Here is a 17,851-nt window from a genome sequence, read left to right on the forward strand (position 1 = left end):
TGCAATATCGATGGATGTACCCATTTGAAAGGTATATGTTTTTTTATATTTGTCTCTTTAATGACAGATATTTAAAATTTGAAATGTATATTCTTGTCAGATGCATGTTCGACCTAAAAAAAAAGGTTCGTAATAAAGCAAGAGTAGAAGGCTCTATTTGTGAGGCGTACACTTTAGAAGAGATTTCAAATTTCTCATCTATGTACTTCGAACCTCATATTTCAACACGTTACACATGCCCGCCCCGTAACGATGATGGAGAACAAGTAACTGTAGCTGACAAGCTGTCGATATTTCAACGACTTGGGCATGCATTTGGTAGTTGCCGATCAAGGCTATTGACAGATCGAGAGCAAGATGCAGCACACATCTATATTCTTTTTAATTGTTCAGCGATCGACCCATACATCGAGTAAGTATATGTATATGCAACTCAATTATAAATCCTTTTATGTTCTATATGTGGATACATGGCTCGGTAATATAAGTATTTGTGGTTTGCAGACGATTTGATCTGGAGTTGCAAAGCAAAGTTTCACATCTCACTAATGCAGAAGTACAAAAAGAACGTGAAACTAAGTTTGTGGAGTGGTTGAAACAGTTGGTAAAGAAGCTAACATAAATTTTGTACTTATAAACAACACTAAGTTACTTAATTGATCGTGATCACAATAATTGTTTATGTCTGTGCGTAGGTTCGCCATGGTGATGTTAAAGATCAAGGAATATGTGATTTAGAAAATGGTCCGACCAAAGTTGTGCAATGCTACAACGGGTATATCGTAAATGGTTATCGATTCCATACAAAAGACTACGGTATAAACAAATCAACGATAAATAGTGGCGTGTGTGTCAAGGGTAGCAGCTACGGTGAAAATGAACATGATTACTACGGTGTTATAGAGGAAATAATGGAGTTGACTTACTTAGGCATGAATAACAGGGTTACGGTATTCAAGTGTCATTGGTTTGATCCAACTGCAACAAGACTCGACAAAGCTTCAGGCATTGTGGAGGTGAATCATAAATCCAGGTTTGGAACATATGAACCATTCATATTAGCCTCGCAAACTCAACAAGTTTATTATACTTCATATCCGAGTATAAAAAAGTCAGATAGAAATGAATGGTGGGCAGTTTGCAAGGTGAAATCCAAACTATACCCCGAGTATGATCAGTTACAAGAAGATGAGTTAGCTGAAGACAGTGATTACTATCAATCAGATGATGTCTGTGACTTCGCTTATGGTCACGATGTTGCGCATGATATGCATGTCATATCTCCATTGGCTGATGAAACATTCATAGAGGAATGTGATCCAAATGATGTACCAAGTGGATGGGCAAACAATGAAGAAGAAGAAGAAGAAGAAGAAGAAGAAGAAAGTCAAACTAGTGACGAGGAAGAATTCTCAAGCTAGTGAGCAAAATCTTATACTAGAAACCTCTATTTAAATGCATTGTAATACTTGATGTGAGTTGTATTGCAATACTTGGTGTGAATGATTAAAAATTTTATTTCAATGTATTGTAATACTTGATACGAATGATTCGAATGCATTGTAATACTTGATGTGAATGATTTCAATTATCTGAATATATTATAATTTATGCAATTAACGAATGATTTGAATTAGTGCAATACTTGATGTCAATGATTTGAATTATTTGAATGCATTGCAATGCTTGATGTGAATGACTTGAATGCATTGTAATACTTGATGTGAATTATTTGAATGTATTGTATGACATATGTTATTTGTTAGAATATGGTTCGTGGAGGTTATAGTGGTCGCTCATCCAGTAGTAGTCAGGCTCAACCTTCATCTTCACGGGCTCCTGTGATAGGTATATCATATAACTAATTAGATGCTTGATTAGTTCAAATGCACATTCTGAGAACTTGGTGTGTATTTTTTTACAGATGATGTTGCGCCTGTACACGACCCACCTACACCAGTTGATCGCACAAGTCAACAGCCAACACAGGAAACAGGGTCTTCACAGGCTGGCACAAGAAGACTCATTCGAATAGTGTATATCGATAATCGACCGTAAGTATTTTGTTTTCAATTATTGCATATCTTTTAAATATTTTATATTGATATTTACTGTGTAACAATTCATGTGCAGCACGAGGTTTGAGCCACAAGAAGTAGTACGGGAGATTAGGAATTCACTTCTTCAACATCTACCAGGACCAGTTGCTCAATGGAAAGAGTACCCAAAGGAGGTATTAGACAGATTGTGGTCCTCATTCATGGTATACAGTTGTTCCTCATAGTTAATGTGTTTCATATTTAATTTATTTAAGCAATGTCTACTAACTTTCTGAAAATATTTATAGGTTTCGAATCGCTTTGCAACTACGGTGGAAGAAAATGATGCAAGGAAGGTGTGGCAGAAGGTGGCTGCCAATCGATTTGCAGACATGCTGCACACTATGAAGACTGCAGCAAAAAAAGCATCTGGCGTAGTAGATGATCCATTATTGTGGAAGGGCCATGGTCCTATTACTATCAGGAGAGATTACTGGGATGAAATGTGCGATATGTGGGCGGGAGATGCATTTAAAAATCGCTCTGCGAAGGCTTCACAAAATCGATCGAAGATGCCTGAAGCCCATCTACACACAGGTGGATCTAAGACATTTGGGAGCCACCTAAAGAAAATGGTAACTCATCTATATATAATATTAATTTTATAAGTATAGTTGCAAATTTGTGTACTAAATCTTTTATCATTTAACTTCGCAGGAAGCAGAAAAAGGAGGCAGTGTACCATATAAGGATGTGTTTGTAGAAACACATAAACGGAAGACCACGGGAGTCTTCGTATCAGAGAAGGCGAGAACGACAACGGTATGTATTAATTCTATTAATAATCATTGCAATATATATGCAAGTCATCATAATGTTATCATTAATTATTAATGAATACTTTAAACATTATTTTGTAGGAGGCATATGAGCAACAAATGGTAGAGCGATATGGTGAAGACGCTACTCAGCATCCATCATTTGATCCTACAGCATGGGTGACTGCAGCAGGTGAACCCAAAAAAGGTCGCGTGTTCGGGTTTGGGAGTAATATGAACACTTCACCAGTTATTGGTTCTTCCAGTTACGGCTCACCAACTTCTTGCGCCGACATAAGCTCCAAGCAGCCGACTATTCTTTCCGGTGATGATGTACGCGAGATCATTAATGAATCACTGAATAACTACTTCCAATACACCGTCGCCCCCTTTCTCCGAAATGAGATCAAGGCCGCTGTTCAGGATAGGGGATCTTCGATTCCAGGTCCCTCTCAGTTATAATCACATATATAGTTTTTTTGACTATCTTAAAGCACATCTGAGCATGGTAGAATCACATATAGAGTTTTTCTAGATGCCTTAGAACACATATGAACATGCTATAATCACATATTCAATTTTTTTACTGCCTTAGCACACATATGAGCATGATAGAATCACATATAAAGTTGCTTTGCCTGCCTTAGAGCACATATGAGCATGCTATATTCACATATTCAATTTTTTTACTGCCTTAGCACACATACGAGCATGATCGAATCACATATATAGTTTTTTGCCTGCCTTAAAGCACATCTGAGCATGGTAGAATCACATATAGAGTTTTTTTATATGCCTTAGAACACATATGAACATGCTATAATCACATATTCAATTTTTTGACTGCCTTAGCACACATATGAGCATGATAGAATCACATATATATATATTTAACTTTTTATCTGTCTTAGAGCACATATGAGCATGATAGAATCACATATAAAGTTTTTTTGATTGCATTAGAACACATATGAGCATGCTATAATCACATATTCAGTTTTTTGACTGCCTAAGAACACATATGAGCATATTATAATCACATATTCTGTTTTTTGACTGCCTTAGCACACATATGAGCATGCTATAATAACATATAGAGTTTTTTAACTGCCTTAGAACACATATGAACATGTTATATATCATTTATGATAGAATCACATATAAAATTTTTGGCTTTGCCTGCCTTAGAGCACATATGAGCATGCTATATTCACATATTCAATTTTTTTACTGCCTTAGCACACATACGAGCATGATCGAATCACATATATAGTTTTTTGCCTGCCTTAAAGCACATCTGAGCATGGTAGAATCACATATAGAGTTTTTTTATATGCCTTAGAACACATATGAACATGCTATAATCACATATTCAATTTTTTGACTGCCTTAGCACACATATGAGCATGATAGAATCACATATATATATATTTAACTTTTTGTCTGTCTTAGAGCACATATGAGCATGATAGAATCACATATAAAGTTTTTTTGATTGCATTAGAACACATATGAGCATGCTATAATCACATATTCAGTTTTTTGACTGCCTAAGAACACATATGAGCATATTATAATCACATATTCTGTTTTTTGACTGCCTTAGCACACATATGAGCATGCTATAATAACATATAGAGTTTTTTAACTGCCTTAGAACACATATGAACATGTTATATATCATTTATGATAGAATCACATAAAATTTTTGGCTTTGCCTGCCTTAGAGCACATATGAGCATGCTATATTCACATATTCAATTTTTTTACTGCCTTAGCACACATACGAGCATGATCGAATCACATATATAGTTTTTTGCCTGCCTTAAAGCACATCTGAGCATGGTAGAATCACATATAGAGTTTTTTTAGATGCCTTAGAACACATATGAACATGCTATAATCACATATTCAATTTTTTGACTGCCTTAGCACACATATGAGCATGATAGAATCACATATAGAGTTTTTTTATTGCCTTAGATCACACATGAGCACATGATAGAATCACATATAGTGTGTAATTTATTTCATTATATTTTGTTTATCAATACTGACTGTTCTTTTCTTGTGTAGGCTGCTAGCGATAATCAGGGTAGTGGAGCTGAAGGGACAGATAAAGACAATGAACAAGAAGACGCACAAAATCTTGGCGATGATTAGAGGACTTTGTTGAAGAAGTTCTATTTTTTTTATTTTTCCTAATTGTAATTGTTGAATTGTAAATAATTAAACTTCTTAGTTTTAAGGTGGAACGATTAATTATTATAGATACTTGTTATATGAATTTTTTTGTGTGGTTTGTTTTTTATTTACAGGAAATATAAATTGTACAGTTCTCCGTAATTAATTTTTAAATACATTTTTTTTGATTTTTTTTCGTTTTTGCGACGGATTAGCGACGGATGATTCCGTCGCTATTCATATTAATCTAGCGACGGCTTAGCGACAGAATTAAATCCGTCACCACGCCGTGGTCGCCGTGGTCGCCGTTTAGTACCGGCGGATTGGCGACGGAATATAGCGCTCGTTATTCCGTCGCAATTAGCGACGGACTTGGCGACGGAATTATTCCGTCGCCAGTTAGCGTCGAAATATTCGCGACGTAAGCATACTGTCGCCGCGTTGTCGCTAATTCGTCGCTAACATGGTTAGCGACGGATTAGCGACGGAAGGTGGTCGTCGCTAATCTACTGTTTTGTTGTAGTGTTTTAAATAATTCAAATTTATGAACTAAAGAAGCAATTTTAGATTCATTTACCTTTGACGTACCTTCGTGAGTCACGAGAAGAGTATGCCAGATTTTACATGTTGTACAGCATTGACAGATGCAATTGAACTCTACCTTGTCAACGGCACAATACAATGCATTCATAGCTTTGGCATTAAGTGAAGCAGTCTTCTTTTCTTTATCGGTCCATTGACTGAAATCAGTTGATGGCATTTGGTACTTTTCTGAAACAACTCTCCAAATTTCGAGATCCATGAATTGTAAGAATATTGTCATTCTCACTTTCTAGTATCCATAGTTTGTTCCGTTGAAGAGAGGAGGACGAACAAAGGAGCATCATTCTTTGTGCTGAGATGATGTTGTTGGCATGCTAGATGATGGTAAGATCAAAATATAGCTAACATGCTCTGATACCAAATGAAAGTATTATAGAATCGAGACAACGAGCACTAGAGGGGGGGGTGAATAGTGCTTGTAAATAGCGTCTTTGGAATTTTGACAGATTTTGAGATACACAAATCAATCACACAAAGAACATAGAATTTGCCCCCCCCCCCTCACATGAATCCTAGCTACGCCCCTGGGGTTATCATTTGTGATGGAGCATCCATGGACTCTAAATATGCTTTTGAAGTATTGGATCGAACATACTGTGACATCTTGGAATGTAATCAACCTTTTGGAGGAACTGTAGTTTTTCCGGGAGGGGATTTTAGACAAGTGTTGCATGTTATTCCAAAAGCTTCTAGAGGTGGCATAATTGAACTCTTAAATCAAAGGTTTGGTCTTTTTTGCATGTTTTAAAGTTAACACAGAATATGAGAGCGTTTGCATATACAAGGTATGCTAGATATGTCTTAGGCATAGAAAATGGACTAGCCTCCACAGTGGATGAAACTTTGGTTCAACATCTTAGGAAATTATTAATATTGATGAAGAAGATGATATAGTCAAAGATTATGTAAACTAATTAAGTTTGTTAACAAAGACATTAAAAGTAATAATAACAACCATCAATGGTTAATTGATTGAGACATTTTGGCTACTGCAAATGACAATGCTGATTTAATAAACAACTAATTACCATCACAATTTGACAATGAAGATGTAGTTTACTATAGATTTGATAGTGCAGGTGAAGAGTCTCACAATTTCTACCCAGAAGAGTTTTTGTATACTTTATCACTTTCTGGTTTTCCACCACATAAATTGGTATTGAAGAGAAGTTGACTGATTATATTATTAAGGATTTTAATTAAAAGGATAGTTTATGTAATGAAACAAGATTAGTGTGACAAAACTTTAGACCAAATGTAATCCCAACTATCATTATGACTGGACCAAAGAGAGGTGAACATGTTTTTATTTATAGAATTCCTTTAAATACTGTAGAAACTGTTGTTGCTTTATTTGCTATGACAATAAATAAAGCACAAGGACAAACGATACCAAGAATTGGTATATGTTTGCTCATGATCAGCTATATGTTGCATTGTCTCGGGGTAAAGATTAAAAAAAATTTAAGCTTTATGTGGGTCGACATAAGGTTGTTCATGAAAGAGAAGTATACATCAAAAATATATTTTACAAAGAAATATTGCTAAACTGAATATGGTTTTTGAATTGCTTAATATACATAAAAGGAAGATGTACATGAATATACTTTACAACAAAATTTACTAAACTATATTTTGTTTAATTGTTCGATTTGTAGTTCACAACAAGTGTTATGGTAGACTTGCAGCATCGATTGTTATATTTTGTGTACTTAGAATGAATCCAATAAAAAACTCCATAAAGCAAAATGGTATTATTGGCTCTATGGTGGTGGAAACATACGCTTCGAGTAGACCTAACTTTATATTTGTTATACGGTAATTTTGCATTTTTTTTTGTGTCAATCGCATTTTTTTTATTTTGGGCTTAGTTGTAGCACTTTTGTTGAATTTGCTGACATTTGAATAGGGGTGTCAACGGGCCAGGTTTACCCGGACCGGACCCAAACCAAACCATACAACATCCCGATATGGTGATAAATAAGAAGACCTGGGACCAGACCCGAAGGTCCGATTCATACATGGCCCCTAGTATAGTTTGTGAAATTTTATACCAGACCCAGACCCTTAAGACCCACAAATTTTCAAGGTAAAATGACAAAAAATATGGTTTTATTGGGTTTGGTTCATGTAGTTCTTATCGGTCCCAGTGTGTCTTTTCATAAAGTGAACCCGATTAGACCCGAGTCTGGACCCGATACCATGCCCCAAAAATCTGGTCAAAGTATGGTTTTCCACCTGGGTCCAAACCAAACCCGACCCACTGACACCCCTACATTTGAATCACTTATGGATGTTATCATGTTGGGTTGGATTATCAAGTAACCATAATGATACTCTCCGGGCAAAATGGGATTACGTCTGATTACGGGCGAATTTGAGTTGACATTTCAAGGAATCCTTTTCTAATAACTTTATAATCAAATCAAACTTATCCTAATGATATAGACCATATAATGATCCAATACCCAAATACAAATGTCCAAATTTAAATAAGAAAAGATGAATACAAAATGATCTAATGAACCCGAATCACTAGGCTCAACTCCTGCATCAGAAACCCACCCACTCAACCACCAAATGGAGAGTTGTTGGCAGGATAGACAACTAAACAGGCCTAGAGTTGTACCAGCTGTTTGAGGTGGGCAGCGGTTACTGGCAAAACGGATCCTCAATGGATATTGCACCTTACCCATGGGCCAGGTGAGAGAAGGAAGACGAGGGAGGGTGAAGGAGTTGGGCTATTGCTATCAATCAAGAACAGTGAAGTGATGATTAGAGGCCTCAAAGACTATCACATAGACACGGGGACACGTGATGGGGGGAGGGGGGGGGGGGGTTAACACGTAAGTCTAATTTCTTTTTGAAAAATAGAACACGTGGAAAAGGTTTTTTTATTTTCTACAACAACAACAACAACAACTACGCCGTCATCCCAAAACAATTGGGGTCAGCGATATGAACCAAAAAAGAAATTCATTTTGGGTCTTCCACATGAATCCTTTTCCTCCAATCATTTCTATCCAACGCCATGTCCTCGGTGAGGTTCAAAGCATTCATATCCTTTCCTATCATCTCCATCCAAGTCTTCCTAGGCCTACCCCGACCTCTTTTAACTAATATATTTTCCCATTTCTTCAACCTTCTAACTGGAGCATCATTAGGCCTTCGCCGAATATGTCCAAACCACCGTAAACAATTCTCTCGCATCTTATTTTCAATGGGTGCAACACCTACCTTCTTACGTATCTCTTCGTTCCGAATCTTATCTTTTATTGTATTTCCACACATCCATCTAAGCATCCGCATCTCAGCTGCACTCATTTTTTGAATATGATGTCTCTTGGCAGCCCAACATTCCGTACCATATAGTAAAGCGGGTGTAATAGTCGTCCTATAAAACTTTCCCTTCAACCGCAATGGCATTCTACAATCGCACAGCACTCCAGTAGCACTTTTCCATTTCATCCACCCAACCTTTATCATATGATTTACATCTCCACCAAAATGGTTTTTTTATTTTCTAATTAATAAAAAACTAAAATTCGATATTTTAATATTGAAAAATATTTTTATTGAAATGATACTTAAATTCATTACAATAACATTAAACTATGAACACTACGAGTCAATGTCCGCATCCACGTGTATTGTGTTACCATGGACACCCCCACCAAAATGGTGAGTACCCATGACAGCTCAAAGGGTTTGTGTAGCCAGAAATGTGAGGTCCATACTTGGAACTAAGGGCAAAAGGTCGACATTTAAATGGAATTTTCCCAAGAAATTAACGAACTAGTAAAAAGAAAAAGAAAATATCCCGAAAAAGAATGGATGTAAACCTCAATTGCAGAGCACAACCTCATAAGTACACCTTAAAAAAAAGGTGTATGGACTAATTTGTTTCCATTTTCTTTTGTGGATCTATCTCAACTCTTTCACTAAACGAAATAATTTAATTTCCGACAAACTAAAATTAATTACATTTTGTTCCTTTTCTTCCGGCCGGCCTTAGCCTTCTTTCTTCAAGGTAGTATTGTATGAATCTAAAGAATTCAAAAAAGGGCCAGCTTGCACAAGCCACACATCAAGTATGGATGAGCACTGCATGCATGTTTTTAGTCTGTGTCTGGATCACCTTCAACGATGTCTGGAAGACTCTCTGAATCAGATGACAATGCCACGGTTTCTGTGCTGTGCAACGAAGAAAATCTGGTGAAAAATGGGCTGTCTTCAGCAGAAATATCTGCAATTCCAGCTGAGACTGAATCTTCTTTTGATGGTGATGCCACTGGTTTTACTAGCTCAGATTCCTTAAACAGCCCACCTGCATTTTCAGCTGAAGTGTCTTTTTCCATATGCACCACCACTTCTTCCGGTTCATGGCCCTCTAGCTCCTGAAATGTGCTCTTACCCATACCATCCGCACCACCACTCACCCGCATTTCTTGTATCAGAACTGAGCTACCATTTCTGGTGTCTTCCTTCAAAATTTCCTTCTCTGATCTGACAACCGAGCAGGGCTCCAACGTACCAACTCTATCAAGATTAACAGTTAGACGTTCAGTCAGACCATCCACTTGGACTGTCTGTCTGTCTTCAGCAGTGTCGGTTTCTTCCATATTTGCCAACCAACCAAGACATAACTTGTCATCTGGATAAATATCACCCACATCAACTGGGAGTTTCGGCTTACCGGTTTTTGAGATGTTTGGGTAGTCCACTCTGGGGCTGCCCATTTTGTCTCCTACCCCATTTTCATTAACTGCTAAATGAAACCTCTGGTTTAAGCCACCAATGCCTGTGTTATTACTAATTAGAGATGAGGATGGCATTAACTGAAGGGAACGTGGATGAATAAGAGGCTCTAAAGCCAGAAGAGCATGTGCACAGAAATCTGCAAGTTTTGTCCCAGCCTCTTGCTTGCCTGCGACCATCAACATTTTAACAAATAAGATTTCTCTTCAATGTGCATGCCAACAATCACAATTCTTCTAGTTGACCAAGACCCAGTAAATACAGCAGAAACCCTGAATAAAATGTATTTTCCTTCATAAAACATTTATTGTAAATTCAACCAACTGCTGCACTTGTTTAGATGAATTTCTGTGAGTTCTTGTAAACTAATATATGGCTGAGGATGAAGCAGATAATATTTAGTATTGTCATCACAAGCAAAAAGATTAAATTCTCAATGTAATATACTGTAAATCAAATGCAAAAGGATAACCTTTACGGAAAAGTGCGAGGCTTTGTGATAAATATGGAGGCCTGTGAGAGCATGGAGAAAGCAAAGAAGCCAACAGTGCTTGAAGTGCAGCAAGCTGAAAATCTGCTCGACCAAAATTTGTTTCATCCTCCATAACAATGTTGTGGTCCTCATATGACCAGCCTTCCTCACAGGCACTGGTCGCTACGTGTATCAAAAGAAGATCAACCTTTGGTCTCCAGCTGTGTGAATGTAAAGAACCACCCTGGTATAATCAAGTAGCAATGGTAGTTTCAGCAAAAGCATTGTTTGCCCCGATAACAAACACAGCATAAAGAGAAGGATAATGAAATTGAGAGATAAAAATCTATTATCACGTTACTTTCTCTGTGTCATATTTTTGAATTCTCATCTCGTCAAACTGTCCCCTCAGCATTCACGGAATATCAGAAACTCTTTCTAGCATTTTAACTAACCAATTTGCCGAAATATCTTTGAAAACGGTTATCCACACTACAAGGAACTTAAATTCTGCCGAAAAAAATGAAAGACTATAACTACACAAAACAATCCTTCAAATGACACAAACATTTTTTCCTTTTTCACAAAATAAGCAGATAAAATTAGGTGCCGCCAAATGACCATGGAACTGTAACATAAACCTGCAAAGGTCAATAAAGAGGAGAGTATACCAAGAAGCATATAAAAAAGACTACAAACGGTTGATATATTACAAAATTCTGATGCATGGTGTAACAATGAAGGGAAAAAGCTTTTTCCTTTCATAATATTCATAATTAAGGCAGATTTGAGCCAATACTTTGAAAATTACCATGCTTTTATCATGGCAACTTAAAAAGTCAATAAAATGCAAAAAATGCTATTTTCAAAATATCATAATCTTATTGTTGTATCAACCCAATGTTAACACTGTGCTAAGATGTTTATCTTTTTCACTATGAATTTATATGTGCCTTTATTTTTTAAAATATAATAAATATATCTAGATGTTTTTGAGAGATTCTCTCAAGCCACATGATTCTCATGACAACAAAATCCCTTATAATGAGATTTGAGACATGGCAATGAAAAGAAGATTTCATGGCTGACATTGAGTCACATACTATTAGATTCATGGGACCTTTTGCAATACAAGGAAATTTTTACTATGGTAAACTTCAAGATGCCTCATTCAAGCAATGACAAACCTATGATTCCTCATAAATGAGGAAATCAACAGATCAGAAACAACCTAACACCTAGAACCAAAGAAAGACTGTTTAAGATGCATACCACAGTAAGAAGGGCTTCTACTGCTTGAAGAGCAAAAATCTGCACAGAGAAAGGAATCTTTGGACAATTACTCGAAACTTCAGCTTCAATTCCACTTGAGTTATCCTCAGGGGATCCAGAAACATGCTTCCTCTTTCCTCTCCTAGAGGCTTTTGATGCCCCAGTTCCATGTTTTGAAGAGTGTACTTGAGAAGGGATGGATCCCTGTGCTTGAAAACCAATATCCAGATCCCTAGATGCATTATCAATTACATCATTGGCAAGATACAGAGCCATTCCTGATCAAAATCAGAACTTCTAAGTTAGTATAAGTTCTTATTTTTCTTAAACATAAAGATACAAGGTACTGTGGTACAAGCTATACTCCACCAGCAAAAAAGCAATTAGAACATTTGAACTATGTGATGCTTTAAAGGAAGACCTAACATAACGAAGAAAATATGCAATAAACAAGTCATAACAACTCAGCAATTCCCATTTTTTGTCAAACTTTCTGTTCCAAAAAGTGTAAAAGAATGTCTGAGCTCAAAATTTCCTGTTTGAATCGAAAACGAGATTACATGATTTCAAATTCTGAGGCTCGAACAGGCACCACAACTGATGACTTTGATTTAAAGTATGAGACTCCATAAACTAGCCAACTCAAAGAATAGTTCAAAAATGAATTGAAATAAACATCAAACAGAGATCAAATGAAAACTTATGATGTCATCAGAAAGAGCTGTAAAAACATTGACAGTGACAAGTTACCCAATACTGTAGCAGAAACTGAATCTACTATGTCTAAAATGCGGCCAGAGCTTCTTGCTAGATTCTCAATAAAACTTGATGGTTCTGAACACTACGAGAAGAAAATATTTTAAGTATGATATGGTTTTCAGTTTTCTCATACAACTGGACACTAAAAAAAAAGGAGAGCCAAAAAAGAGTTTCATTGATAACCTGATATTTCAAGAATAGTTGGGGCTCTGGACATTACTAAAATTCTAATGCATATTTTTCGGATGTTTCCATGCCCAATATGTTTTATTAATTCACTTAGCACGAATTTTATTTTCATTATGCAAATGATGCTAGAAATGTGTTATTCATGGAATAGCTGGACTAGTTCAAACAGTTAGGAAATATGTAATAATGATGCGTATTTGTCCTCAGCATACTCGAGCATACTTGTAGGATTGTTTGTTGTATTTATTCCTTTCTCATTTTATCTTGTATTCTAGGTATACTAGACGTATACCTATAGTGTATTGTGTATTTTAGATTTGGTATACTCAAGGTATACCCGTTAGGATTAGTTTACATATACCTAGTGTATACTTTTAGGCTAGTATTATTTTTTTTCTTTTATTTATTCTACTTCTATTATTTTATTTTGGTAATCATTAAGATGACCAATCTCATCCTTTATGGTCATTTTCTTTTGACCAGCTAGTTGTTGGGCTATAGCCTACCGGCTAGTTGGAGGTCCAACAAACCGTTAGGCAAAATAAGTGTGTGTGCCATGTAAATGGGAGAGTGATGGGTGTGTTAGCATAATGTGTGTCAAGTGTGTATGATCATGTATGTATGTATGAGTGTGAGTTTAATGAGAATGGGTTTTGTATATATCCATGTTTTGAACAATTAATAAAAGACATTATTATTATTTTTGTTTTGTTATTTTTTCTTTGCTAAAATGCATCATTATCTTTTCTCCTGTGCCTCAGATTCCGTGCCATTTCATGACACAAACATTCTAATGCAGCAGCTACCTAAGCGAGCAAAACTATAAAAAGAATATTTTAAATTTGGCGACCATCCTCTAGAAAAAAAGTTATTAAACACAATGTTTTGGCAGTCTTGCACACATCAAAGCAGTGTCAGTAAGAATAAGAGATACGAAAGATTAGGGCCGTACCCACGTTCATGGAGATGAGTAAAGTTTTTGCAATTGTGTAAAGCTTGACTCTAATGGAAGGCAACAAAAACCTCCTGAAATAATTTTGGAGAAGCCGTACAATCTTCCCAGCAGCAGGTAGCAATTGACTGCACAAGAACTAATTGTTAGGAAAGATAATGTGCGGTGTTAAATGATACCCAACATGTCAACTAGCATGTCTGAACATGCACATGCACAAATGAAGAAAGAAAATGTGGCATTAGACTAAACAACTCCAAATACACCTTTATGAACTACAGTTTTTAAGGATGAATTGGACTATGGACGGTATTAACTCAAAGCAGACAGTCTTAGATGATTAACAGATACATTTCCAATACCTACAAGCAAAAAACATAGAAAGAAGAAGATGACTAACTATAAATCCTGGTGGCATAAGGTAGTGCATGAGGCATAGCATGTTGACATGCTCTAACTTTCCCCCCTTGAACAAATGATGAGTGAAGAAATGTTCCTGGTAATTTATAAAGAACAAAATTTTCACATTTGGGATTCAATAGACTCCTCAGGATCTGAAAAGATATGAAGTAAAGAACATGTGTAACGGAGTGTTGGCACCTTCCTCTTTGTGTTTGTTCGCAAAAGACACTTGATCTGAAATGGATCATGTCAGATGTTGTCATGTGAATGGTTTAGATGCTTTTGTCCAAAGTCACAATCTTATTCTCAGGATATTCTTGGCAAGTGAATATCCCTGGATAATTTGGAAAATTGTGTTTTTTTAAATCTCGAAAAAATCTCATCAAATAAAGAAATGCTAAAAATAATAGTTCTTAATTGCAAGAAATCTAGAGAATGCAAACTCCAAAGGATGTATCTGTAAAATACCAAAAAAATGGACGCTAGTGAATTCTCCAAATGATAATGACCACCATGTGTTCACAGAGAAAACAGTAACAAAGTTGTGACTCACCTGCGGACCCCTTTGATGATTGCATGTAGCAAATCCAAGCAATTCAGGTGCAACACAGGGAGATCAGAAAAGATAAACTCTAGCTGAGTAATGGCCATAACTGGCATCGAAGCATAGCAGTTATTACCATCCAGTGAGAGCACTCTTTCGACGAGTGAAAGCAGAGAGTGCATAGGGACAGTGACCTGACAACATTGAAACAAAATCACTGTAGATCTTAATCCACAATAAACATAAGGGCAAAAGAGGAAATGGCCTTGCATGAAATTCACAGGACCACAATATTAAACAAACAATATGTTGGCCTACCTGGACATGATAAGGACTGGTAAGCATTGAAATACAACACTTCATCAATGAGCAAACATGAGGAATATGAAGTTTGCCAAACTTGTCTTTTGGTTGTTCATCTGAGTAACCACCCAAGGGAGGAGGGGGATCTTTTCCTGGTTCAACCAAGAGATTGATAGCATTCAAGCCTTTGTTTGCTGCATTAGAAACAAGAATTAGCTCTATTTAACACAAGGCTTCACAAACATATAAATATAAAGCATTTGTATCAATTACCATCTTCAAAGCCTTGAAAAATATAATTCAAATTTGTATTGATTGATATCAAAAGCTTCGTCATCATCTGGGACCAGCTAGCAACATCACCCCTTGCCCTCGGAAGGAAAGCCAGTAATTGGGCAAACATCTAAAAGTATACATGAAAAACCAAGTATTTAATGTAAAAGCTTAACTATCCAAAAGGAAAAGAACAATACACATAAAAATCCTGTCTGCAAAAAAAGGGACTGCGAAAAATTTTTATAACAGTGAATATTTCAAAACAAAGTTTGACAAAGTCAAACCATCTATGGAGTCGACCATTTAGTCCCTGAGAAGACAGTGCTATTAAAATAACAAAACCGATAGATGCAGGTTAGTTTCCCATGGTTCACACCTTAGATAAAGCCAAGCTTGAATTTCTGAACAAGAGGGTTGCGACAACAGCCTCAGCCTGTGACAGTACATCATCCAAACTAATATGACAATTCTTTCACAAATTTAAACATTTTAATTTTGAATGGCGCATAATAACCCAATACTATCCAATTGAAACAATCAATAGGTGAAATGAAAAAAACTAAAATTGATTTCTTAATTAGTTTAGAAATAAGCTACTATGCAAAGAAAAAAAATCCTAATGGAGAAAAACTTTTTGAAAGCTACTAGAAAACAAATTTTGTGTTTATAAATCCAGATTATTGGCAGTTATACAAAATATATCCCCAAACACTATAAATCTTCCTTCAAGCAAATTGTCAAATAGATTGACACAGGCAAGAAGCCATTAAGTTGACATAATGCTTTAATATTTCATATATGAAAGTACATAGAGAACAAGTTGAGGTTCAAGCGTTGTCTCTAAGGAACAACTCAGAAAAAGTCATAATGAACATTCCAAGGGAGTGAAAGAAATTTGCACTCACACTATCATAGTGACGATGAAAAGATGACGGAAACAAAGTTAACAGGTTACAAAGAAGACCAGCAGCCGCTTCCTGCAAAAGGTTAATACTATAAGAACACGAGTAGTCCATGTAACTCCTAAAAAGAAGAGTCAAACAACATACATATTAAAAGAGGCAAAAGCAAATCATTTGGACAGTCAAACCACTCAATGCACTTCCACTAAAAATACTCGGTTTGGGACTAATTAACACTATATAACTACACAAGTCTGCAGCAAAGCACTCATCAAAATAAAAAGCTCGTGAGCTGGATTTTATTACATGCTGATCTTTCTTATAAGACTATTAAGATAGCAACCACTACATGTTGTTCAAAACATAAAGGAAGAGAGAGACATACAAAGAATGGGTCCTTAATGACATAGACACTGGCAACTTAGATTGTGATTTGCTATGTCACATGGGCATGCCTAGGGTTACCGGAAGCACCATACGACTTGAGAAAGCGCGCTTCTCCGAAGCACGAAACGTGGCGCTTCTGATTAAACGGGAATGAAGTGTGCTTCCCAATTACTGGGAAGCTCACTTCCCCTTCTTTTTTCATTTTTTTCTGTTTTTTCTTCTTGTTTTTTTATACTTTTTCTTTTTTTCGCTTCCCCCACGCTTCCTAGGTCGCTTCCTAGTTCGCTCTTAAGTCCTCCCGCACTTCCCGCTTCCTAAAATTTTGGAAGTGCGAACTCACCAGGGTCGTCCATTGCTGATGATGGACGACCCACTATGCACAGCGTCTGTGCGTACAAGAAGGTCTTTAGTGTCAGTCGCAACCCCTGCCTAAAGGTCATTTTAATGGCAAAAACAAATGTGTGTGTTCCGAATGTGTGTAGGCTCACGTAGACACCTAAGGGTGTAGGAAACTACTATATATATATATATGTTACCACACTTCCCATATATCTAAAAAGTATATCAGTTAAAGACCAATCACATAGCTTCCAATTGTAAAGGGAATTATTCAATAAATACTATAACACTTTAGACTTCTACATATTCAACAAAAACAAGCAGTCGCTTTTTCTCTGTTTTGCTAAAAGGTCTTGATTTTATATTTTAGGTTAAGGAGCTTGGAATCCATAAATCAATATCAGAGTGGCAGATATGACTTTAGCAAAAGCAACATGCTACTAAAAAATGTGTCAAACAATGGGCACAGAAATCAAAAAAAGAAAAATAGAGGGGAGCGAGAGATAATTGGAAAGAATCTTGCTAACCAATACGTCATCTTCTGAACCATCTTGTGTTAACAGTTGCAGAACCAAAGGAATAAGTTTGCTTGACAGGAAAGCTCCCTCTTTCTTAGAGTTTGGAAAACTGTAAAGCCTATTATCATAAACAC

The 17,851-nt window shown here is 36.3% G+C and overlaps 1 protein-coding gene across 2 annotated transcripts; it reads right to left on the reverse strand.

Annotated features, from left to right (window-relative positions):
* Positions 1–9,553: 9,553 nt before the first annotated feature.
* LOC149812701 (uncharacterized) lies at positions 9,554–17,835 on the reverse strand. Of its 2 annotated transcripts, none has more exons than XM_089991915.1 (5): positions 17,727–17,835; positions 14,047–14,174; positions 12,147–12,424; positions 10,875–11,118; positions 9,554–10,571 (listed from the first exon to the last, which is right to left on the reverse strand). In XM_089991915.1, exons 1-5 carry the CDS (start codon positions 17,747–17,749, stop codon positions 9,763–9,765), a joined length of 1,482 nt encoding a protein of 493 aa, XP_089848041.1. In that variant the 5' UTR covers positions 17,750–17,835; the 3' UTR covers positions 9,554–9,762. The 2 variants fall into 2 exon arrangements, with proteins under 2 accessions (XP_089848041.1, XP_089848042.1); XM_089991916.1 differs by lacking the exon at positions 17,727–17,835 and adding an exon at positions 16,477–16,592.
* Positions 17,836–17,851: the final 16 nt, after the last annotated feature.

Source organism: Nuphar pumila, chromosome 16 (assembly GCF_984573655.1).
Source record: "Nuphar pumila chromosome 16, dmNupPumi1.hap1.1, whole genome shotgun sequence".
In the NCBI taxonomy this organism is placed as follows: Eukaryota; Viridiplantae; Streptophyta; class Magnoliopsida; order Nymphaeales; family Nymphaeaceae; genus Nuphar; species Nuphar pumila.

What these genes read in the sequence shown, in the direction of transcription:
- LOC149812701 (XM_089991915.1), bottom strand. Translation starts at nt 17,749, where the DNA reads ATGGTTCAGAAGATGACGTATTG. An exon ending in GTTCAGAAGATGACGTATTG is followed by an intron (nt 14,175 to 17,726) that starts GTTAGCAAGATT and finishes GTTCTTGTGCAG; the next exon opens with TCAATTGCTACCTGCTGCTG. An exon ending in CCTCGCACTTTTCCGTAAAG is followed by an intron (nt 10,572 to 10,874) that starts GTTATCCTTTTG and finishes TGATGGTCGCAG; the next exon opens with GCAAGCAAGAGGCTGGGACA.